The sequence below is a fragment of the Pelmatolapia mariae genome, linkage group LG16_19, assembly GCF_036321145.2.
Source record: "Pelmatolapia mariae isolate MD_Pm_ZW linkage group LG16_19, Pm_UMD_F_2, whole genome shotgun sequence".
NCBI classification, from domain to species: Eukaryota; Metazoa; Chordata; class Actinopteri; order Cichliformes; family Cichlidae; genus Pelmatolapia; species Pelmatolapia mariae.
The window spans coordinates 22,060,608-22,086,225 of NC_086241.1; the positions used below are offsets into that span (position 1 = coordinate 22,060,608).

At 40.8% G+C, this 25,618-nt stretch overlaps 3 protein-coding genes across 4 annotated transcripts; 2 read left to right on the forward strand and 1 right to left on the reverse strand.

Annotated features, from left to right (window-relative positions):
• The first annotated feature begins 7,711 nt into the window (after positions 1–7,711).
• rnaseh2b (ribonuclease H2, subunit B) lies at positions 7,712–15,658 on the forward strand. Of its 2 annotated transcripts, XM_063498369.1 has the most exons (11): positions 7,715–7,903; positions 8,159–8,227; positions 11,285–11,392; positions 11,890–11,966; positions 12,208–12,322; positions 12,404–12,468; positions 12,574–12,679; positions 14,593–14,674; positions 14,767–14,812; positions 15,083–15,160; positions 15,488–15,658. In XM_063498369.1, exons 1-11 carry the CDS (start codon positions 7,840–7,842, stop codon positions 15,596–15,598), a joined length of 921 nt encoding a protein of 306 aa, XP_063354439.1. In that variant the 5' UTR covers positions 7,715–7,839; the 3' UTR covers positions 15,599–15,658. The 2 variants fall into 2 exon arrangements, with proteins under 2 accessions (XP_063354441.1, XP_063354439.1); XM_063498371.1 differs by lacking the exon at positions 15,083–15,160 and having other exon boundaries at positions 7,712–7,903.
• A 1,730-nt stretch (positions 15,659–17,388) lies between these two features.
• Positions 17,389–20,520, reverse strand: LOC134644444 (uncharacterized protein C13orf42). The gene is made up of 3 exons (XM_063497501.1): positions 20,101–20,520; positions 19,871–20,015; positions 17,389–17,633 (listed from the first exon to the last, which is right to left on the reverse strand). The coding sequence occupies exons 1-3, from the start codon at positions 20,518–20,520 to the stop codon at positions 17,389–17,391; spliced, it is 810 nt and encodes a 269-aa protein (XP_063353571.1).
• A 1,291-nt stretch (positions 20,521–21,811) lies between these two features.
• On the forward strand, positions 21,812–23,721 carry LOC134646139 (TLR adapter interacting with SLC15A4 on the lysosome). Its single transcript, XM_063499868.1, has 2 exons — positions 21,812–21,871; positions 22,573–23,721. The coding sequence occupies exon 2, from the start codon at positions 22,575–22,577 to the stop codon at positions 23,526–23,528; it is 954 nt and encodes a 317-aa protein (XP_063355938.1). The 5' UTR covers positions 21,812–21,871; positions 22,573–22,574; the 3' UTR covers positions 23,529–23,721.
• Positions 23,722–25,618: the final 1,897 nt, after the last annotated feature.

Genomic DNA, 25,618 nt, shown 5'->3' on the forward strand with positions numbered 1-25,618 from the left:
ATTACCTATAGTGTGGAAATTTGCCAGAATTCGTGCGTCACATGAGTAATGTTTTGGTCTTTCTGGTCATAAACGATGACACACACAAACTGTCTGTCCATGACTGTCCCAATATAAATATTTGCTGAAATAGACAATTTCATGCATTACTTAAAACTGATGCCAATGTGTTTATTGATGGTGTGGGTTTCAAAAATCTTGCTCGGCTTTAATGTAAAGTCCTTTAGAGAACATGAAATCATGACGACTTGTTTTAGTTTTGTGGAAAATGGCAGTTCTGACATAAAAGCATAGATCCATCATGAGAACAATTTCACTAAAAGACTGGCTAGTTATTTTATGAAGCAGCAGGGTCAATCTGTCTTCTGAGGTAAGTTAAAGGGTCGGGCTTTCAGCCATCAAGTACCTGTCACAGCTGCGAAGTGTCTCTGCCTGCTACAAGACCTTCAAGTGCCCTGTTTGAGTAAAGTAAAGTAAAGTAAAGTAAAGTAAAGTAAAGTAAAGTAAAGTAAAGTAAAGTAAAGTCACCCTAAACATGTTCACGCCTCATACACATATACTGATTTCACATAGTTAAAGAGACATTAAAAAACCCCATGGCTGCATTCTGTAATGCATTCGTTGAGTATGCACACAGACACATAGTGTACTACATGGCTCTGACATCTTTCACTTTGCAGATTTATATGGAATGAACACAATGACTTTGCTCCCAAATTATCCCAGTATGCCTGTGAAAAATCCAGATAATCTTTTAATGGCCTGAGTTTTCAACCGCCTCATTGGGCAGTTCATAAATCTGGGAGTGGAGAAAGCGCCCCTCGGCAGCTCTGGGTCCCCTTGCCCGGAGACTGTGTCTGAAACTGGATCCCTTCAAAGTATAATGGAATAAGAACTGCTAAGATGGAAGAATTACAAACATTGGGCCTTTGCTTTGTCAAAGAGAGTCCAGAACTACTGCTGGTGGACCGGTCATCAGGGGAAATAGCATCTGTTAAGTTTCTGAAGAGAGCCCCAAAAATGTTCACATGCCCCTGTGCAGTTCATCAGCCATGTAAAAAAAGAACGTTTTCAAAAGCTAAGTGCCCCCCCGGCCAACCCCTGCTGCTGTTTTAATAGTTTCAAAGTGGTTGGAAGGGAAAGTCTCTTCTTGCTAAAAAGAACGTGGCAGCATGGCTTAGGTTTGCTCAGTTCCAGCTGAACAATCCATAAAACCTGTTGAAACTGGATCATCCAACAGGACAATGATCCCATGATTGGTGTTGTAACAATGTTGTAAAAAGAGTGGGCCACAATTCCTCCACAACAATGTGAGAGATTAATAAAGTCATACAGAAAACCATTACTTCTGCTAAAGCTGACTCTACAAACTACTCAGTCATGGGGTGTACTTAGTATTTCACAGAACTGCACAGAGTACAGCCTCTGGGTTCAAGGGCTAGCTAAGATTTAAGCTCAGAATCATTACTCTTTGCAGTAAAAAAACGTAAACTAAACAGCACAGCAGTTTTTCTTTTCTTTTGTTTTATTTTGATTTCATTGAGAAAATTAAAAGCACTTTTTTTCAGACCCCATAAGAACAATATGAAAGTATGAAAGCGAGTGAGTGCTATTCTCTGGTGCTGCAGAAAATGAACTACGATAACAGTTTTCTTCTCACAACTCCTCAACAGGGGCTCTGGTGCACATGCGCCTGACATGACATAACCTTCGAGAGCAGAAGTGCAGGGCCCTGGAATTTTGGGGTCTCATAAATAAACAAATAAACACATTTCATTCGTAGAGTACTTATTCTAATTACAGCCCTGGACTTGTGCTGAGCAGTCTCTAATTTTTTCTCTGAGCACAGAGACTTGCGGAGCCGTCTGCGGCAGACCAGCAGTCGGCAGATGTAATTACCACATCATCTCTGGTCCCTTGTACGCTGAGAGAGAGAAAGAGCGAGAGGGAGATGAGGGAGGGATAGGGAGAAAGAGATTGATCTTGGTAAACAATAATTAGGGTTGGGGATGGTGTATTGTGGGACGTCTACTAGGCGGGACGGAGTAAAGAGGTAAAGAAATGGGAGTGAGTAGACAGGATCAGTCTCTGGGACAGACGGGAAAAGGGAGATAGTTCAAATTATTATCAAACCCCACAGATCAGTGTTTCATGTACTTCTTTTCAGTATTAAATCATCTACTATCCAAATTATCAAGTAAATATTTCTTGATGAAAGTCACTTAATCTGGATAACCAGTTATCCAAAAACCCAATGTATACATTTACTGTGCTTTAAATGATCATGCCTATGTCCACATTTGCCAGCTTGCAGTCGTCTTCTTCCCTGCAATTTACTGGCTCAGTCCTACTTTTCTTGGCGTATTGTCATCACCCGCAATCAGCAGACTAGTGTGAAACCATTGGCAGGAACGTGTATCGTGCGATTCCTTGTCCTCGGTGGAGTGCATGAGACACAAACAGAAAACACGCCTCAAACCGGGGCTTCACAGTGCTACATTCATTCACACATTTGATTCTTAAACATCAGCGCTACGCAAAAGTAAATAGAGTAATCACTTATCTAGTTCATTTTTCATGACGGCCTGATTTTATTGCACAATCTTTACTGCTCCCACCTCAGTTCTTGAAACTAGCTTTTGTGATTCAATGTTTCCTGGAACTTTTTGGTTGAAAAGAGCTAGTGATTCAAAAAAATTCAACTTTGTGGGCTAATGATTCAAAGCTGTTTGGCTAACTTTTCTCAAATGCCTAGGGGCCAGAGACTTTAGTGGCCCTGGTTTACATTGTTTGAGATGAGGCCTGATTCGTCAGATTACAATCAAAGTGTGATTTTTGATGAAATACTCACTCTGGATACTGTGATTGGCCTCAGAACTACCTTAATTCTTTATGGCATGGATTGAATAAGATGTAGGAAACATTCCTGAGATTTTAGTTCATATTGACATGACAGCATTCCACAGTTGGTGCAGATTTATCAGTGGCACATCCATGATGTGAATGTCCTGTTCCAGTTCATCCCAAAGGTGCTCTTTGAACTGAATGTGGAGGCCCTTTGAGTACAGGAAACTCATTGTCATGTTCAAGAAATCAGTTTGAGATGATTTGATCTTTGTGAAATGGAGCCTCATCTTGCGGAAAACAGCCATCAGATGACGGGCATGCTGTGGTCACAGAGGGATGGACAACGTCAGCAATAATATTCAGGTAGACCTTTGTGTTTAAATGATGCTCAGTTAGTACTGAGGCTCACAAAGTGTGCCAAGAAGATATCCATGCACCATTACAGCACCAGCAGCTTGGACTGTTGATACAAGGCTGGATGGACCCATGCTTTTATACTGTCTGTGCCAAATTAAGAATTTCAGCAGAGCCTGTGCAAATTACAGCCTCAGTTTCCTGATCTTAGCTCATAGGAGTGAAACTCAATAGGGTTCTTCTGCTGGTCTAGCCCATCTACTTCAAGGTTTGATCATTTGACTTACTGTTGCCTTCCTATGAGCTTGAAGCAATTCTGACCTCTGGAATCAATAATACATTTTCTCAGAGAGAACTGCTGCTATTTTTTGCCTTTTCAAACCATTTTCCTTAAACCCTAGAGATAGTCGTGTTGGAAAATCCCAGTAGATCATCCATTTCGGAAAGACTAAGAAGAACCCATCTGGCACCAAAAGCCATTCTAATGTCACTTCAATCACCTTTCTTCCTTATCTTGATGCTCAGTTTTAACTTCAACAGGTCATCTTGGACATGTCTACATGCCTAAACGTCATTTGCCTATTAGATATTTAACAAGCAATTGAACAGGTATACCTAATGAAGTAGACAGTGAGTTTATTTAGCCAAACACACGCTCAAATATTTGATCCTCACTGATGCAATAAACACCACAATGAAAAATAAGCTTTTTATAACAATTTATTACACAAATTCCACAGCTGTAACATTATTCTGTAGAAAAAGTAAGTAAAAAGTAACCTCTTACAAGTTAGCATCCCCTCCTCTTTCACAGGAAAGACTTTTTCTGTTGGCGTTGTGCCCACCGCTCTCTGACATCTGCTTGATTTAGTATTTGGTCACTAGTCCATGTTAAATTCCTACAGTTGCAAGATGTTTGGGGATAGTGGTGTGAGGGTTGGGGTGTGGGGGTGTGTGTATAAGCCCATTTTAAATCATTGCCATATCATTTCAAAAATAACTGCTATTATTATTATTATTATTATTATATTTGTTGTAATTTCTACGGTAAATTCTTTTCTCGCTAAGTCAGACTTCAGTCTCGCTGGAGTCTACCTATAACCGGTCTGAACAAAATCATGTCGCATCAAGTCTTACTACCTAATTTAGCTCTCCATCAACTTAAGAAATTACAGCGTAGGTGTAAAATATTGCACCAACCAGAGAAGGAACGTGAGGCAAGATGCCCAGTCCCTGAGGCAGTAAAGCAACCCCAAACCATAACATTACCACCATGCACGAATAGCTGTCCCACACATGTCTACTGTTACTCTGGCCACATAGCTCTATCTTTGATTTGTCCATCCAGACCATGCTTTTCCAAAGGGCCTGGTCTGTTCCTGTTCCGGCACTCCTTCCATGCAGGTCAAATTGATGCAGGCTCTTGCCGACTGTAGACTCATTTACTTTGACTTTACTCAGTTGCAGATCCCTTGGTGAAACGTTGGGCTTCTTGAAGACATCTTTTGTGCATCAAAAAAGCTACTCCTTGGCTGATTGTGCTATTATCACTTTAAAAAACCCCTGTTCATTTGTTCTTGTCAGAATGTCAGACGTTTTAATAAGAACTGGTCCACTTGTCACTCTCAATGGATGTTCCTGCACTTAATCTGAATTTCTGAAAATCTGAATTTCACAGATTTGAAGGTGCAGTAGATGTAGGAGTGTGATTTATCCAGGTGCCTAATTTCTTTATTTAAATCATGAAAACAATCTTTGATTCATTCTAATTTAGTGCCTTTCCCCCCAGTTTTTCTCAGTTTCAGAGACAACCAAATGTTCAAAAGCTGCATGCCAAATGAATGACATGGGATGTGATTATTATGTGAGTGTCTTTCCAGATCACACAGCACTCAGCAGTCAATGTTCAAGCCATCACTTTGTTCTCACACAGGGAGAAGGAAAAACCCACTTTCATCCAGAGGCCTCACACAGAGCAAATGATGCTGGGAATAAGGAGTCACATCTTGTGAAACAAGTAGGGGGAAGAGGAATAAGACTTTACGGGAAAGAACGTCTCTCCAGAGAGTGGACTGGCCAGCAACATTATGTGAGTGTGTGTGTGTGTTTGTGTGGGAGTAAAAACGAGACATGTCTACTACAAGTCAGGTTTTACTAAGATGTAGCAGAGAATAGCATTTCGGTGATTCTTACATTCCCGACATTCCTTCCGGTGAATTTCCAGGCAGCGTGAGGCTCACTGTTCCACAGCTCTGACATCACGAGGGGGTTCCACTGCCTTCCACATTCTTCCTCGCGCTCTCTCACAATCCCACCCATATTTGGAAGTGAGAGGAAGGGAATCCCAGATGATGACTCAAAGGCTTGTGCTGCAGAGGGAATTCTCCCCACATCTGTTTCCATGTGTGTGCATGGCATGTCTGTTAAGAGTGTGTCAATGTGCACATTACATCTCTGAGCTGAAAATTGAGTGTTGATCGGCAGGATCAGGGGGTGAGGGATTCAAAGTGGTTACAGCTGCATGAAATAACGGCACAGACTACGTACAGAAAAAGTGACACCCTAAGTGACGCTCCCTTGCTATTTATAACTTACCTCACTTGGCAGCCATGACAGACAAAAATGCACTGTAGTGAATATGTACATTCTTAAAATGGTCTCTTTTCTCTCTATAACTGCTTCAGACAGATGATGAAAAGAGTAAAAAGAAAAAAGAAAAAAGAAAAAAAAAAGCTCTCTGTGATGTGCAGCACATGGCGACATGGCGCTGAGATGAAAGCTGGAGGCTGAGTCGATGTAAGCTGTAACCAGCCGCCCTGCATTGGACCACCAAATGAGGCCACGGCGATAGCTAGGACCACGGGCTGTTCAATGTGCTCAGCAGAGTGTGACCAACTATCTACAGCCTGCTAGCTCCAATAAACTCCTACCTTTACTGCGAAGTTTATTGGAATCATATTATTTTTAAAGACATAGCAAGCTTGAAAGTGAATTACACAGAGGAGGAGGAAGTAGCGCTTGAGGTGGGGAGACATAAAGAACAGACACGGCTTTTGGCGTGTTGAAATTCTCTTTGTTGGATGCATGATTGATAAGGATCGTGGAGCTGGGTTTGGGAGAGGATAGTGGGGTCTCGTACTTTGGGTCTAAAGCCATATAGAGGCCTAAATTTAGACCCCGCTTTGTTCTCGTCTGCATGCTGGTGACAGAGGACTCGGCTCTCTGGGGTCGTCTATGGTCCAGAGTATCAGAAAGGCCGCTGTTGTTCTGCCTGGCTGTCAGAAACACAGACGTTCCCTCAAGCAGCCCAAAATGAAAGAAAGCTTTCATGGAATATTCTGTTTAGCTGCACAGACTGTTGTGTATGATACTCCCGAGGCCCATAAAACAAGTAATTCACAGACAATATCTCACCCACGCTCTCTTTGCCACAGACTACAGCAACATAAATCTCACTGATTTCAAGGAGGAGCTGAGACTGGGTTTTAGAGCATGTGTTGCTCAAATCTGGGCAAATGGGCCCGTGAGGCAACATTATTTTTAAATGGACCAAAAAAGGAAAACAACACAAAAGAGCAGAGAATGCCCAAAGAGGTGGCATGAAAATGCACAAGCAGGGGAAAACATAAACCCATAGGTTACCATGCGGAGACTCAAGTTTTCCCCTACATCATGCTGCTCCCACAGGGACGCTGAGCGGTGATGTTTTAAAAGCTCAGTCACCCAGCACACAAATCCCTCCCTTCCTCATTACCAAAACAAGCTAATTAAAAACCTGTTAATGGGCTGTGCTGTGGGTGTCTTTAGAAGACAGGGAAATCAACAGCTAAAAAAAAAACCCTACATAAACATATCACAGGGACCCCTGAACAGTTAAACAAATCGATGACGCAGCTATTGTTATCTAATAAGAGGGTTGAAAACACACACTAGCATCCTACACATCCCCATCTGAGGATGCTCACAAACAGTGTAAAAAAACAGAGAATCAAAACAAAACAAGTGACTCACTGAAAACCAACTGGGACACACACTGTCATATCCTGAGAGAGCGTGAGAGATGCCTTCCTCTTATTGAAGGACAGATGGATCGCCCAATCTGTTACGTGCCAGTGTGCCAAAGGACAAACGGGCCACCAAACATCTTGCACCTGAGAGCAGAGGCTCAAAACTGGAGAATTTCAGAAACAGCTCATCAGGTAAGGAACTGGTAGGTAAACTGTGGAAGACAAATATCATCTTATTACAGGAATTCTAATAAAAGTTGTTGGGCGACCTCTAGCGGCTCTACCGCGAATTTACATGCTGGTTGACGTCACCGCGGAACGTACCACTACTACAACAGCAAGTGTGTAAAAGGTTCAAGTTAAAAGTCTACGTTTCACTGTTTTGAGCTCTTGACACCACGGCATCCATTTATTTTTTTTAACGACCAGACTTTCCCCAAAAAAGGGACAGAAAATAAGCCAACTGCGGATAAACAATGCAATGTTTTGTCCCGTGTGACACAAACCGGAAGTGAACGCAGAGAGGCGCCTTTTCTGAGCTTTCACTCAGAAAGTAAGCACGCTCTTGAGTAGGCCAGCACTGTTTTTAAGTAAAAAAAGTTAACTTACGCGCTTAACACAACTACACGACATGGCTACTAAAAAGAAGCGAACGTCAAACGTAGATAATGACAGCTGGGTTGTCATCGCTCCAGGTGGGTTAGAGAGTGTAGTATGAGCTAACTGAGCTAGCTTGCTGCGTACTTTGCAAGCAGTTATTAAGCGTTGATAGGTGTAATAACTGATGTAACTGCTGGTGGTGTTGTGAGCTTTTATGGCAGCTGCCATGCTCCTGTCTTAAACTACATGCTATAATAATAAATTAAAGCTTGGCATATTTATTATAAGAAGAATAAGAAGGAGAAATAGTGGTGAATTATCATGTGTGGTGTCTGTTTTGATGTCTGCAGACTCTGCCATCGACACACACAAGCACGACGGTGATCCAGTTTTTGTGAGACTAAGGAATCCATCAACAGGTCTGATTGTTTCTTTATATACTTTGGTCTAGCTCTGAAACGTGGTGTTCATGTCAGTATCATTGAGTGAGTAAACCTTTAGATGAAATTAAACTTCTATCATATAAAATGTAATGGAAATAAGAGAAACTGGCACACTGAGAAACTATGTAGCTGAGATCCATCCATCCATCCATTAGTCTAGGCACCCTGGACTGTATGCTTTATCAAGTTTTGAACCTGATCTTAGAAGTAGAGAGGGTGTCTGTCTCCTAAATCCAAGCTGGAAGCTAGTTCCACAGAAGAGGGACCAGAAACCTGAAGGCTCTGCTTCCCATTCTGTGGTACTTCTAAATACCCTAGGAACCACAAGTAAATCATCAGTCTGAAGGTGATGTGCTCTATTGGGTTGATATAGTACTATGAGGTCTTTAGGATAAAATGGGGCCTGATTATTCAAGACCCTGTATGAGAGGAAAAGGATTTAAAGTTTGATTCTAAATTAAACAAGGAGCCAATAAAGAGAAACCAATGTGGGAGAGATAAAAGTCTCTCTTGCTTTGGATCAAATGAAGGCTTTTCAGGGAGCTATGAGAACAACCTGATAATGAATTACAGGAGTATAGGCTAGAACCAGTAAGTGCATAAATAAATCTTTCAGCATCACTCTGAGACAGGATGTTTTAAATTTTCAAGATATTGCGCAAATGCTAAGAAGAAGAAGGCTGTAACTTATCAATAACAGCAGATTACGGGCTTTACAGCCTGTGTTTCTAATGTAATGCTGATTACTGAATGTATATCAGTAGATTAAAGTTTTGTGTAGGTGGCTCTGGATTGACATCCTGTTATATGTTTGGTGTAGTTTAAACTATTTCTGTTCTTACTGTGTGTTACCATCACAGAACATAGTGTGTAACCATAAAGTCCAGCCTCACTGCATCCTCTTTCCCGACTTCTGAGATCAGCACGTTGCTGCTGCAAGAGATTTCAGAGCAGTTAAACTAACAAAGGAGAAAACTTTAACATCAGCTCTGGGCAGCTTTGTAAAAGAAAATCTGACCACTGTTTGCTTCTTTTGATTTAAATATTCATTTAAAATTCAACAAGATGTCACTAAATCATAACCTGTGCCAACCCAGAACACTTAGCATGGCAATGTCTATATTCACACACTTGTTGTGTTACTTGTTGGTTTTGACTTATGGATTATGCCTTTTTGTTTTCTAATGTGTGATTTATTTATTTTTTTAATTCTGTTGCAGTTCATTGATTTTTAATTGATAATCAAAATTGCTGAGGCGCTATACAATGAAAATAATAGTAAGACTTAACTTGAATATATAATTAGTAAGTCAGATTATAGTAAAAGTCAAGATTTAAAGACATGTTTGTGGTAGAGAAACCATCTATATGCTGTCAAATGTTTCAACACTTCCACTAAGTGACTGGACTGACACACACACACACACACACACACACACACACACACACACACACACACACACACACACACCTTCATACACCAAGTGAATTTTTGCACAATACTCAGTCTATTGCACTGTTGTGTCTGTGTCGCTCTGTTCTGTCTGGTGTTGCACTGTCTTTGTTTTGTTTGCAATTGTTGCAATCTTTGCACATTGCACTTTATGCAGTCCTGTGTTGATTGTCTGTTACATGTCATATGTGGCACCATGGTCTTGGAGGAACGATGTCTCGTTTCACTGTGTACTGTACCACTACACATGGTTCGAATGACAATAAAGCCACTTGATCTTGATTAGCATGTAGTGTAATGTCTCAATATACTGTGAAATAAATTAAAAACAAGTATATATCTTATAAAAAGAATGATAGAAAATTAAATTACAAAATTTTCACTAATTCTCCAAGCAAACACACAATAATGTTTGAATTTTTGTTTCAGTGCTTCTGCAGGTGTGTTGCACTTGCTAATTTGTGTTGCTTTTGTCCAGATGAACCCAAAGCAGGTCAGTCAGGCTGAAATCTTGAATCTGGGCCAGTTTTTCTGCTTTGAAACTCATCATTCTGTCTTCTAATCTTTTGGGTCATTAGCTAGCTATAGGCTGAACTCCAGACTAAGCAGGATTCTGGTAGCAATAATGTATTCCAGCAGTACCTCTTGGAATACAGTATTGTCCGAATAGTGGACAAAATAATTACTGTCCCTTCAACAGGCAGAAGGGTTGGAAGTTAGGTGGTGTACGTGTAGGGATTGATTGTATTAACTTTTTTAAGAATTAAAAACAGTGGTGTAGAAAAACTGCTTTCTGTACAATTAACATATTTTTTTTCAATTTTTGGTCAACTTTTCTAATCCTTGAAATGTTTCCCACTTTCCTTTGTGTTATTAAGGGTTAATTAGTGGAGTGGAAAATTGGGGTGTAAAACTGTCTCACATATGGAAGCCTGTTTCCGCCACTAAAAAAAAAAAAGTATCCATAACTTGAAATTTCGAGTTATCTTTCTCGAAATTTTGAGTTAGCGCTGCCAATCAGTAATCTACGTGAATGTCGTCATTTCCTTGTTACCCGGAAGCTGAAGCCCTCAGCTACAAATACTACAGTTAAGCTACCAGTATTACAGCCAGTCATGAATGCACAAATTACTGATTATTTTCAGTGTGGCTTCACAATATGAAATCCTGGTGTTATTAGCTGAATCACATGCGTTACTATCAGCAAACGTACTCTCAAAAGCGCCAATTTGTTGCAATCCGGTTTTGAGCGCGCATACCACGTAGATTACTGATTGGCAGCGCTAACTCGAAATTTCGAGTTACTTTTCTCCAAATTTCGAGTTAATAAGTCGAAATTTCGAGTTAATAAGTTGATATTTCCAGAAAATTAGTCGAAATTTCGAGTTATGGATACTTTTTTTTTTAAATGGCGGAAACAGGCTTCCATACTCATATTTAAAACAGAACCTCAAAACTAGATTTTTTTTTCACATTTCCCATCAGGTGTTAAAGTGGGCTAATTCTGTGTTTTGTAAACTGCAGTAGCAGAACTGAAATAACACATTTCCTCCTTTTTTCCCTTTTTTTTAATCCTGCAGATGCAGCATCTCTGTACATGTTGGGTTGTGGGGATGCGATGCTGTATGAGGTCAAAGCATTTGAGGATGATTTCCACTCTTGGTTTGTTGGCCAGACTGTGCAGAGAGGTGGGTCTCATTCCAGAGTAAACTGAATCAGTCTGATCATAATTACACACACAGCTATGATGTCGGTTCATTTTATCTTGAATATGCATCAGCTATATTTGTCTGATGGGAAGAGTTTTGCAATCAGGGCTTATTCCAGCTTGGTTGAAGTCCAAAGAAGCCAAATGATCTATTCAGAAGCTCCTTTTACATTGGACATAAATACTGACAAATGGATTCAACATGCAGCTTACCTATAACATGACATCATACACCAAGCGTATATGACAACTCAGGTCTGTGATTCACAGGTTTGCATACTGCGATGCAGTTTAACTGTATTTGTGATAGTTTTTTTAAATTTAATCAACAATTTATTGATTAAGTCATAGAAAAATCGATGAATTTTCAGCCGATGTCTAGCAGTTATTTATTTTGCTGTCTTATAGCAAAATTTAATCAGATGCTAATTACGTGTCTTTGCTTTACCAGTTGTCTTTCTCTCTTTTTTTAATCAGATGGGAGACTGATCTTTGTAACACCTTTGGATCCTCTCTTTCTGATTTTGCCATATTTGATCAAATCTGGCAAAGAGGTAAGAAGAGGCTTACATAAAATTAAGTGAAACATTTTTCAATTTCAGCAAAGCATTACAGAGACATTAGATATTGTTTCATAAGGCACAGAACAGTAGAGGAAGTTCAGAAAAACTTACATGGATTTAACTATATTGAATGCATTATAAGTTTTTGTGTACAGAGGCAAAATTACAAAAATTATGTCATTGTCAAAAAACGTATGGACCTGACTGTTTCATCCCTTAATGTGTTGCTCAGGGAAAGTTCCAGCGTGTGGATCAAGTTGTTAAAGATGAAGAATTCCCAGCTTGCTCGAGGCTGCTCAGCTGCGCTCGTACCCTGGCCTCCTTGCACCACATCGCTGAGGAAAAAGGTGAATTTTACTTTTAAAGATACTGGGATTCATGAAGCTGCAAGGTCAAGCTGGATGCTTTGTTCAAATGTTGTGTTCCAGAGGCGGGAAGCCAGATGTATCATCGATACAGTCAAGAGAAAACCATGAATTGGTTAAAGAAAAAGGTATTTATTGAAAATCTATTTTTGCTCAGTGCAATACAACACTGAAAATGCATGCTTAGTTTTTGCACATGCTGCACATTTTCTTTATGTGTGCATTTTTAATAGGTGGAGAGGACGGTTATTGCCCTAAAGAAAAAAAATGTCTCTGTGGGAGAAGGAGTGAAATCCTCAACATATGTCAGAGTAAAGTCAGAGACAGACAACCAAGAGGGTAACTTAAGACCACTGAACATTTTTAAGATGATTCCCATTTCTCAACTATCTGAACTTTCTGCCTCATTCTTAACCTGAGAAGACATACAGGTCCTTCTCAAAAAATTAGCATATTGTGATAAAGTTCATTATTTCCTGTAATGTACTGATAAACATCAGACTTTCATATATTTTAGATTCATTACACACAACTGAAGTAGTTCAAGCCTTTCATTGTTTTAATATTGATGATTTTGGCATACATAACACATGAAAACCCAAAATTCCTATCTCAAAAAATTAGCATATTTCATCCGACCAATAAAAGAAAAGTGTTTTTAATACAAAAAAAGTCAACCTTCAAATAATTATGTTCAGTTATGCACTCAATACTTGGTCGGGAATCCTTTTGCAGAAATGACTGCTTCAATGCGGCGTGGCATGGAGGCAATCAGCCTGTGGCACTGCTGAGGTGTTATGGAGGCCCAGGATGCTTCGATAGCGGCCTTAAGCTCATCCAGAGTGTTGGTTCTTGCGTCTCTCAACTTTCTCTTCACAATATCCCACAGATTCTCTATGGGGTTCAGGTCAGGAGAGTTGGCAGGCCAATTGAGCACAGGAATACCATGGTCAGTAAACCATTTACCAGTGGTTTTGGCACTGTGAGCAGGTGCCAGGTCGTGCTGAAAAATGAAATCTTCATCTCCATAAAGCTTTTCAGCAGATGGAAGCATGAAGTGCTCCAAAATCTCCTGATAGCTAGCTGCATTGACCCTGCCCTTGATAAAACACAGTGGACCAACACCGGCAGCTGACATGGCACCCCAGACCATCACTGACTGTGGGTACTTGACACTGGACTTCAGGCATTTTGACATTTCCCTCTCCCCAGTCTTCCTCCAGACTCTGGCACCTTGATTTCCGAATGACATGCAAACGTTGCTTTGATCCGAAAAAAGTACTTTGGACCACTGAGCAACAGTCCAGTGCTGCTTCTCTGTAGCCCAGGTCAGGCGCTTCTGCCGCTGTTTCTGGTTCAAAAGTGGCTTGACCTGGGGAATGCGGCACCTGTAGCCCATTTCCTGCACATGCCTGTACACGGTGGCTCTGGATGTTTCTACTCCAGACTCAGTCCACTTCTTCCGCAGGTCCCCCAAGGTCTGGAATCGGTTCCTCTCCACAATCTTCCTCAGGGTCCGGTCACCTCTTCTCGTTGTGCAGCGTTTTCTGCCACACTTTTTCCTTCCCACAGACTTCCCACTGAGGTGCCTTGATACAGCACTCTGGGAACAGCCTATTCGTTCAGAAATTTCTTTCTGTGTCTTACCCTCTTGCTTGAGGGTGTCAATGATGGCCTTCTGGACAGCAGTCAGGTCGGCAGTCTTACCCATGATTGCGGTTTTGAGTAATGAACCAGGCTGGGAGTTTTTAAAAGCCTCAGGAACCTTTTGCAGGTGTTTAGAGTTAATTCGTTGATTCAGATGGTTAGGTTAATAGCTCGTTTAGAGAACCTTTTCATGATATACAAATTTTTTGAGATAGGAATTTTGGGTTTTCATGAGTTATGTATGCCAAAATCATCAATATTAAAACAATGAAAGGCTTGAACTACTTCAGTTGTGTGTAATGAATCTAAAATGTCTGAAAGTCTAATGTTTATCAGTACATTACAGGAAATAATGAACTTTATCACAATATGCTAATTTTTTGAGAAGGACCTGTATTTGGGCCTAAATAGTTTCTTTCTAGGAAGACTGTTGACCAGCAGATGGCAGTAGCGCTGCAAAGTTTTTGTTTATAGATTATGTTGACTCACAGATCACTTAAACAATTCCCTGACCTTAAATTTTTAAATCTCTCGGTCATAAAGAAATACAGAAATAATCAAACAGGACGATTTTGGTTATTTGTGTCTCTTATTTAACGATACAGAGGACTTCATACGGTATTCCCACGGCCTGATATCAGAGTATATCAGTGAAGACCTGAGCAAAGCCCTCCTCACACACTTGGGGTAAGCTGATGAATGAATCATGATGAACATCTTAATGAGTAATGGTATTAACGCCACTGCAGATCAAGCACATCTCTTATTGTGCTTCATAGGTTACCAGAGCTCACAAGCCCAAAGGAGACCGAGCCTCCTTCTAAGGTATGAGCTCTTCCCTCTTAGGTGCAAATGTATGTGGTGTGGCATGTTTTCAGTTCTGCTTGCCGTCGTCGATGCCGTGCACTCTTCATGCACTCATCCACCTCACTGTAAAATGTTGCATGTTTCACAGGGGAAATCCTCTGCCTGCGCTTGTGTGGGGTTAACTTTGGTTATAGTGTGAGGACATTAGAGCTTGTAGTGGTGGTTCTGTGGAAAAATAGCTTGGTGGTTTTAGTCATGAAAAGCCTGTCTTACTTCCTCGTTTGGCAGAAGCGGAAACTTTCAGACAAGCCGGTGGAGGCTGGAGAAGACTACACCAAATTCAACAGTGCAGATTTTGCGCGCAAAGTGAGTGTATGTCTGCTGGAATAGACTAAAGCATCTGGAGCGTCTGGTGGTTTTATCTTCGTTGTAATTACATGATAATGACCAAAGCTTGCTGTTATTTTAGCTTTTTCTATTTCTTTTTCTTTCTTTGTTTTTTTTTAAGACGCTGATTGTTCGTGCAGTTTTTGTTTGGCGATCGCTTTCTTCAAGCCTGGTGTACATCGTGTATTCACAAGGCTGTGGCCCTTACCTTGTAGATTTAATTGAAGTTGATGTCATGTAATTAATTTACTGCGGTCTCCACACAAGGGCGTTGTGTTATATTGATTTTTCTTTTTTGCATTTCAGCCGCCCAAGAAGATGACGGCAGCTCAGAAAAGTCTTGCTAAGGTGGACAAGACAGGCATGAAACCAATGTCGTCCTTTTTCAGCCCCAAGGTCAAAGCAGAAAAGAAGTGAATGCTGTTTGTGTTTGATTTGTGTATGACATTTCTAATAAAGAAAAAAAGTGTTTGAAAGTACTTTCTTTTTAAATACTTTGAAGGTAAAGGGATCATGGCACGTAATTTAGCATTCCTTTTAAACTGATAAATATATAATATTAAAAACAACCCATTTCAGATGATATGGGTTTATTTAAGTTTCTGAATACTTCTTTTGCAACAACCACAAACTACACAAAGACTTTCTTTAATCCTACTTTAGTAAGTAAACATTCATTCAGATCCTCTGTATCCTGAAATTGAGTGACAGGTATTTGTAACCCTGGGAAAATAAAACCAATAATGCAACACTTGCTGTATACCATAAAAGTTAGGTCAGGTAGATTGTGTTTTATTGACTTTCCATGTTTACAACTATTTTAACTTTAGCAATGATAAATACAATAACTTTGGCTGGTTTTGAGCTATTCACACAGCCCAGTCCTTGGACTTGCTGAACTTCTCTCTCACATGAAGCGCTCTGACTTTGAAAGGAGCCATTGTTACATTTTTCTGTTGGTTTTGATACCTCAGAGGACTCCAACCTTTCCTTGGGTCTTACCTTTACACTACTGTACAAAATTCTATATCCAACACAATACTTAACCCTCACTTTGTTCAGTTTAAAAGAGACATTAAAAGATAGGTTAAAAAACATTCTTCACGATATCAAAAGAATTTCCTGATCTTTTATTTTAGAGTATACAAAAATGATCCAAGTTGGATCGTTAAAGTGTCATCAAATTGATATGTATCTGAAATCAGCACTCACTTGGACACTATTACATGCATTTTGCTGGTACTAGATTGAAGCCCATTTTGCCTTCCGAAGTTCCTAAATTCTCTGTGGCATCGATTCAACAAGGTGCTGAAAAGATTCCTCAGAGATTTTGGTCCATCTTGACGTGATTTTGTCACACAGTTGCTGCAGATTTGCTTGCCGAATATCTGTTATTTGAATTTCTCGTTCCACCACATCCCAAAGGTGCTCTAAAGGACTGGGATGTGGTGACTGTGTAGGCCGTTTGGGTACCTTCATTTTTAAGTCTTTTTAACATGATTGCTTTCAGAGGATGGGTAACTGAGGTCACAAAGTGATGGACATGGTCAAAAGCAATAGTCCTGTTAAATTGTGGTGTTTAAAGCAGCAGGAAAAAATATCCCCCACACAATTACACTACCAGCAGCTGTTAATACAAGGCAGGATAGATCCATGCTTTCAGATTGTTTGCACAAAATTCTGACCCAAAAATTTAGATGTGGCAGTAGAAATCAAGACCAGGCAACATCTTTCTAACCATGTTTTGATGAGCCTGTGTGAACTGCAGCCTCAGTTTCCTGTTCTTAACTGACGGGAGTGACACCTGTTGTGGTCTTCTGCTGCTTTAGCACATCTAATGTTGAAATATAAATATGTAATGGCCCTGTGTCACAACTGCTGTGTTTTTCAATATGAAGTTATTTGGGGTTTGCACTGTAATGCAGAGGTGCACCAAAAGGACACTTTAACAGAGTGAAATCCTTATTAATATTAAATATTATCACTTGTGCATTTCTTACTGTGACATGTTCAAGTCTCTGCCAAGAAAAAGCCAAATTTTAGAACACAAGGATTAAAATATATTTCACCAGCTGGCCATTTTTGCTTTAATAAAATTATTTTCTTTATTAAAAACTAAGTAATTGTCTGCACAGCTTTATTTATTTATTTTACTGGTGTCAAATGATCAGTGTGGCAGTGCTACTGGTTTCAATGTCCACTAAGCTTCATTGCTTCTTTAATTTGGGTTTGAAGCGCAGTGTCTGGAATGCGCTCTCCACCACTTTGGGCAGGTGGATCGGGTTTCTCTGAAGTCGCAGCCTGCTGCTCGTGGACCCGCTCTGTTTCTTCTTCGTGGGGATCCTTTCGTTGGCACAGTCAGGAACTGCTCTCTGGTCCGAAGCATCTGCGACTCGAGGAACTCGCAAGACCCAGTTAGAGTGGAGGTCATGTTCGGCCGAGCTGGAGGCCACTGTGGGAGGAAATGACAAGTACCCGTGGAAGCATTTAGTATCTGTGCAAGTGGCAGCCATAATTAAAGCTAGTTGAAAGGAAAGAAGCTTCACTGTTAGCATCGATGCGCTGTCTGAAAGGAGCATTCAAAGCCTATCATAATATAATCATTATTTTCATTCTTTCATACTTTCCCTGTAAGGTTGAGTGGGCAATGGGGTGAGCTCAAGCTGGAATTCTCAGTGTTGCAGCTACTTTGTTTTACTGTTTTGTTGACTAGTACTCATGACTTTTATTAATGAGAAATATTTTCACTGAGTTGTAGGTGTTTAAAGAGCAACTTTTAGCTTCTCCCTGCCACAGCAGGTAGCTCTGCATATTTGATTCGGCAGATCTGTACTCCAGATGCCATTCATGACACAACCACACAGGGGTGTCTCCTCTTGGGAATGAGCTGGGGATTTTTCCCTTGTTAAATAAATGTGTAAACCAATACACTGTGGAGCTACTGGGTCACCCATGTTTATCAGGTTTAAACAGCCTCCGTGAAGGGATTCACGAAAGCCTGATATTTGATATATTTATTTTGTAAACCTCCCCAGGATGAATGAATCTAATCCTTAGCAGCAGCTGAACTGAAATTATGGATCTGGCCTCAAACAGCTCAGTCAGTGTATATTTATATCTCCCAAATTATGTCTACCGGTCTAATTAACATAGTTTAATAACAATTGCTGCATTTAATTCAGTGTGACGCCACTGCTCTTGTGTTAAAACTCATCAGATAAAGATAAACAAACAAAGATAAATCTTTAGAAGCATTTTTCTTTACTGCTACAAGCAATAAGCTTAATACTGATACCAATACACACCTTGAGCCTAACATATATCCTTGGATAATGTTATCTGTGCTACATGGATAAGATTACCAGTAACCAACACAGACAAATGAGGTGTTAAATGTACGACATTTACACATGAAGATGAAGTTGCAAGGATTTATACAACGTGACTGAACTTTTGTTATGAGTTATTTTGATACAGCTGAAATTTGTCCCAAATCGACAGGTATAACAAAACCGAGAGGAAACTACGAACACACACAAAAACATCTCAGTGTGTGTGCACTCATTAGCAGGGGTGTTTCCATGATTTTTGAGTGAGGTGGCTTCATAGTAATAAAGCAGCTGGACTGAAGCACAAAAACACAGCAAGGTAACATAATAAAATATATTAGCTGTGCAACAGCAGAGTGGTAAGAGGTAAATGGTATTGTCTCAAGTATTCTCTTTTAACTCCTTCAAACTTTACAAATGTTTTTACAGATGGGGAGAATCAAATTGAAATAAGTGCTGACGGTGAACAATGTTGCATACTTCACGTAAGCCAGACACCCCCCCACCCCCACCTTATCTGATTACATTGTTTTTATATGTCTGGAGTGGGCAGAGGTGGGCCTTTTTTTAGTGCCATCAGTCTTTCAGCAACATAATGCAAAAAAACGTGATCATGGGTAAAGGCAGACTGCATTTAAAATTGGATCCGTATCGCTTAATTTGAAAATAAGAGATTGGTGAGGCCTTGGTGGAGGAGTGAACCTAATAGTTTATCATGTTTTGTATCTAAATCTGGAAAATACGTGACGTCGACTGTTGAATTAACCTCGTGTAGTTGAGGAGGGATAGTGGATGTTGAATATGGAGCTGCCAGGCAGGAAGAAAACAGGAAAAACCCAGAGAGATTCATGGATGTAGTGAAGGAACATCATGCAGAGGGTTGGTGTGACAGAGGAGAATGTTAGGGAAATAGGGAAGATGGAGGCAGATGATCTGCTGTGGTGAAGCCACAACAAGAAAACGTTGGAGTAGCCTACTTAAAGATCAAGCACCTTTGACCATGTGGTGCGTGCATTCAAAAATGACATAAAAGCCCTTTTTACATGTTTAACTTCGTCAGTTACATCACTGGCTTATGAATGCATGAATGTAAGCAGGGCAGTTTGCTGTGAAACAGAAAGCCTATATCATGTTTAGCAAATCACAGTAAATATTCTGATTTTGACCGAACCAATTTAATCATTGCTTTTGCAGTTTAAGTCTCACATCACATCCAAAACAGAATATCCAAACAAGCTGTTGGTGGCTTTATCACGTAGGTGACTTCACTGCTCGTAGGTTGTCAGGTTGTCTCGTAGGTTGAATAATCCTCACTCACTTCCAGCATTACTCAAATTAAAGGCTGGAATTTCAAACTCACCAATAAAATCCACGTCTGCGTGCCCGTCATCCTTGTACGGCTTGCGCAGAGGTTCGCTGTCACAGCTGGCGATGACCGCATCAAAGAACTGCAAAGTGTCGTCCTCAGTGGGCACTGGGGGTGCTGAGGGTTTGGCTCTTGATATCTGTGGTGTAAAATGATAGAAGAAAAAAAGAAAACGTCTTTGATATTTCCTTCCATGTGATATTGGCTGCTTGGTTTAAGCTTACCGGTCCCTCGTTTTTAGGCGGCGAGGGCGCAGGCTTCTTCTTGGAAGAAACTGTGGCCTTTGCGTCTGTACCCTTCAAGTCGCTCACACTCTTCATGTACTGCCTCCTCAGAGCCACAAGGGCTTCCAGGTATTCAAGGCAGTTCTGATTCTGTGAGTACAGCCATATCCTGTCCTCTTGTCTCTGATAATAGTACAAGGTCGACTCAATGCTCACTGTGCTTTTGCTCCGTTTTAAAGTCGATCCCGCAGCCGTCTGAGTTTTCTCCCCTACAACGAGCATGGAGGTGCTGCGCACCAGCCTGACAGTGCAAGCGTTGTGGTAGTCCTGCTCATCCCGACACCCACTCCCACCACCACCATCCCGTCCTCTCTGTCCATGATGGTTGGGACGGAACACATTATTGATCTTTCTGAACATTCCTCTAAGGACAGTCTGTCATGTTGACAGACTCGCTCTCCAGTTCCCCTTTGCACACCATTTATCCATATACAAAAAAAAGTACAAACAAACAAAAAACAGTTGTTGTCCTTTATGGGAGTCCTTATGACATCTTTGCTGGAGCTGTTCAACTGGACCAGAAGCTGTCCAGGGTGCTGAATTCACCAAAATGCTGCCTTGTTGTGCCACAAGAGCAGACGTGAGACAGGTGTCTAACCTGATCTCAGCATGTCTTTAATGTTATCGGATGTTGCTCAGCAACATTGCTGTAGCAACGGGTTGGTAACTCTACACTTTGCGCTCCCATTACTGAGCAGCAGACCTGTGTCAGATATCTTAACCCACAGGAGATTAAGTGGACAAAATAACTACAGCCACCAATGAAACTCTGGATCTTTTAGTTTTAGTGACTATAGCTGTGAAGCCACCTGTTTACACACCTGATACTAGAGAAAACGAAAGATAATCAAAAGCAGAAAGCTGCAGTTACACATGGGTTTACTTGTTTCAACTTTGGGGGTATTTTGTGCTTTCAAGACTTATAATTCAGCTGTATGAACAACCTAACAGCCTCAAGCGTTTATGATGTTATATCTTAGGTTTCCTTTCCTCATTAATAATAGAAAACTTTCTCTCATGTTTCATGCACTGCTATTGTTGGAGTTCCCTATCACAAGCAGAGGAAGTCTGGACAGAAAGGAGTCCTGCAAGCCGACAAGGGGCTTTCATCTCGGAAAAATCCAGGCCATAAATAACACCTGAAACCTTTCAACACTTTCACCACATATCTGATTTAGACTTAGGTTTGCTTCAGTGTATAGCTGTACTACAGCGAAGCTCGAGTCAAGTGAGGAAAAAGAAACTATTTCACGACCATCAAAGCCTCTGGGCTCAAGTGGCTTTGACAGTTCAGTGCCTGAAGAATAGGCAAAGCATCAAGGAGGAAATGATTATTTGTGGTCACATAACTGAGTGTGAAGTTACCACTTCTGCTTTGCTGTGAACTCAGAGGATGGGAAAAAACAGTCTAAAAAACAATCAACAATTAATAAAGACACGCTGTGAAAATTTTAAGGTACTTCAAACATTTGTGGTGTGATCCGTCATAAAACGAAAACAGGAATCAGTTATCTGGAACTTTCTGTTTCCTTGTATTTTTATCATATTAAACACGACTTTCTTTTCTGCTTTTATGCAAAGCTCAGTTGCACACCTGCTTTGCGAGGAAATGAAACATCAATGGTTTCTTTTTACAGCGCACATCTCGCCATGCTGTCATCCAGCATCCACCATTTTACCTCATAGTGCAAGAAGGAAATCTGATGTGGAGGTAGGCACGTCTTATTTAAGTTTGCCAGGTATAAAGGGTTTAAATAATCAGGTAAATACCAGCTAAATCCAATGAAAACAACAAATTAGTTGTTAAGATTACAAGCTGAAATGCATTAATGATGAGAGTGGAAGTTTGCAGAATTGGGATCAAGGTGAAAAGGGATAGTCCCACTTCCTTTTTGGGTGGTATAAAACAACAGCCAGGTTCAGACCCAAAAACAGACTTTTGAGAGTACCGCTTTAGGACGTTTAGTGCCAAAATACAGGTTTTAAGCTTTTCTGTGACTCAGATCTGAGGTAGGAAGATCATTCTTTTTAATAGATGAACAATCTTTGGAACTGTTACATGTAACTTCATAGCCACTCCAATTAAATTTTGAAATAGTCTGCAAAGACTTTTCAATAGGGATCAATTGTGCAGCAGAAATAGTTTGGTGCTTCTTGTAATGCTTTTGCAAAAGTTTCTCTCACTGTTACTTTTGTCCCGTTTTGGTGCCTTTATTCAAATGCATACTGTTTGTATGCATTTAAATAAAGGCCTACAGGGATGTGTGCTACAAATGCTATTTCCTGTATATATAAAAATACATTTAAAAAAATTAAATAGCTAAATAAGTGGTATAAATAATATCGTATCACATGTTAAATTCCCTTTACTCTCACTGCATACATCTTCTGAATATGTGCTCTTTCTTGCAGCCATGCTTTGTGAAGGCAGATTGTTGATCATGACCTACTGTGAAGTCGAAGAGCTGGACTCCCTTTCTTCTAAGCCGGCTTTCCAGAATGCTTATGGGTCACAGAAAGCAGCTGCTGCCCTCATAACAGGTTCCACCAGACATGCCCCCCTTGTTCATCACAATTCCCCGGAGCAGATGGCTACAGACAACCGAAGGGCTTCAGCTGAGTTGTACATTTCTCCTTTGCAGTCCTTAGATCTCCAGAGAGCTCATCTAGGCAGGCAGATCTCTCGAGAGATAGAGATCCCGGCCCAAGCTCACTCAGGTGGCGATACCCCTTTCTTGGTTCCCTCCTTCTGTCAGAGCATTTGCAAAAACTACAGTGACCTTCATATCGCAGGTGACCAGGTGCTACCTCTCTCAGCTAATAACTGTGAGCTGAGGGTTTGTGCCGATGTCCCGGATGTCGGTCCCTTTATCCAGTCTTGTGATGTGCCCCCAGCTGTGGAAGATTCCCTCCAAGGACACGAAGCTCGGGATGGGATGCTGTTTCCACTTAGGGGAGGTTCGAATCGGTGGAGACTGGGGAGCGGCCGTGATCGGAGCTTTTTGCTCCAGGGGCATGAAGGTCCATTTTCCAACTCCCTTCTGAATCACTACCTGGAGCAAAAGCTTCTGGATCTGTATCAGCAATACATGATGGAAAATATGGCAAGAGAAGGAGCCCCTGGTTCAGACTCTGACGCAAGTGCCATTTGCCCTTTACTGGGCTCAGAGCTGGTCCTCACCAGCCTGGACCAAATCACTTTGCAGCTCAGCCGGGAGGGCAACATGGAGGCCGGCTTGGCCAAGGACATGGTCCTGAGCTGCTTCCTGCGAGTCGCTGGTGATATGCAGTCAAGTGAGATCAGCACTCCCTTTCTGCAGATTTCTAATGAGGCGTCCAGGGAGCAACTCACAGAGAGTAATGAGTGACCCCACTGTCAAGGAACTCCTTCATTCAATACTGCCTTTCATTTCAGTACAACACTGAAAAAAAAACCCAGGATTGGACTGATAACCACATTTTTATTTTATTAGGTCTTGAGAAGATGTTACGTGGGATTATACAGTAATTACCTGGAAAATGTGCCGTATTTATGCATCCTAAATTGAATTTGCAGTGATGACACTGGGATCTGTGTTTACCTGTCTTTAGTGCAGCTTTAACTTTCTAAAGAAAATAAAAACAGGAACTGAAAACTGAAACCGCTGCTTCCCGTTTTTCAAAAAACATCGATGGTCTAGCTGCTAGACCGTCTAGCAGAACAACACGAAATCAAAAACAGCACGCTGCCTCTTTATGTATTATGTGCAGCCACATCTAAGATCATTTTGCATGCTTTAATTAGATTTGACTCTTTTTTTTTCATAAAGGAAACAAGGCTGTTTATGATCAAACTAGGAGGGAAGATACTGAATTTGCAACAAAGATCCAAAAGTGCAGCCTCGAAATGCCCTTTGATCAACACGCTGTCATTCTAGGCTTCACACAGCGACTTCATCGGCTCTGCTACCTAGAAATGTAGCTGTAACCAAGTGCTGCATGAGCCGTTTGTTACCCCAGTCTCCCCATCAGGACTGCAGATGTAAAGAATTTGATTTCATGATGTCTGAGCCACATGAAAAGAGAATACATGCTTTGAAACAGATTTTCTATTAATTCAAAAATCATCATCCAGGAGTGTAATTGCTCCTTAAGAATGAAAAGAAAACTCCACGAGCTGATTATTTCCCCCTCCTCCACTCTTCCTTGAACTCAGCTGTATGTTGAGGACAAAGATGCATCAAGACTGCTGAAAATCATTGAAAGAAAACAAAGGCACTTTTGTACATCTGATTTCATTTATTCTCTTGTCTTGCAGATCACCTTTCCCCTTACTGACTCATCCACAGATTAATATCCCACCCTTGATGAAATTACTTCTATTATAATGTGACTTATGAATGCTCTCTCTTTCTCTATGTGTCATTTTATGTGTTATGTAGCCAATTAGAAATATTTAATAACCCCTAAGGACTCTAATGAGTTTATATAATTGTCCTTTTGATTGTCTGACTCTCTGGTGTTAGCATATGAAATACTATAGATCATGGTTTTGGAGGCTACTCTGAAATCCATTTAAATTATGACTTCAGAGGGGATCGGATTCTTGCCTCCTTAAGTAATTAGCACGAGAGGATCCCTTTAAAAATCAGTCACCTGAAGCACGATTCGGAGTTCCTCTGTGAGCTGTAGAAAAAGGCTCTGACCGTCTGACTGCCTGCTGTTCTGACCTACTCCCACAAACCCTTTTGATCTTCCGCAAACCCATTCACAGCCAGACCCAGCGCTTCATCCTCCATCCCCGCTGCACTGCCATTTACTGATAACCTGTTGTTTAACCTCGGACTTCTCTTCACCCGCTCAAATATATTTTATCCAGTTTCACATCCTCGGTTACTGGCTTCTTTCAGGCAAAAGTTGTTCTCATCTCTGAGAAATCATACTTGAATTTTTTTATAGCTCAGTCCTTTCAGTCATTCCTCTTTTATCATGTTTCCACACCTCAGTGTCTTTCGCTTATTATGTTTTATTTTAAATGAGCTGTTATCGCAGCAGAATGTAGTTCTAGTTTCTCATCTTGTTGCGTGCTCATCACTCCTTGCCAGTGCACGGTGGAATCATAAGTAATCGTCCGCTGAGAGCCTACAGGTGGGTGCTGGGGTGTTAACAGTAGGTTTGATTTGTTGGAGGGAGAGATTGGAAAATGGGAGAGTTTGTTTGGAATATGATGTGAGGAGAGTGACGCATGTTGCTGTATGTATGCAGTTCAGCTCGAGCTGACTTGAATTAACTCACGGGTTTTGCTCCATTTGTGCTGTGTTTGAGTTACCGCTACTCTTTTGTTCACTTCTCAGTCTTTGAGTTGAATAGTTTGCTGTCTTATTAATGGATAACTTTTCCCTAAACTTACTTCTGAAACTCTCCTTGAGAGAAAATCTGAGAAGAACGGGAGTCATAAAGCGCTGATAATCTTATCTAA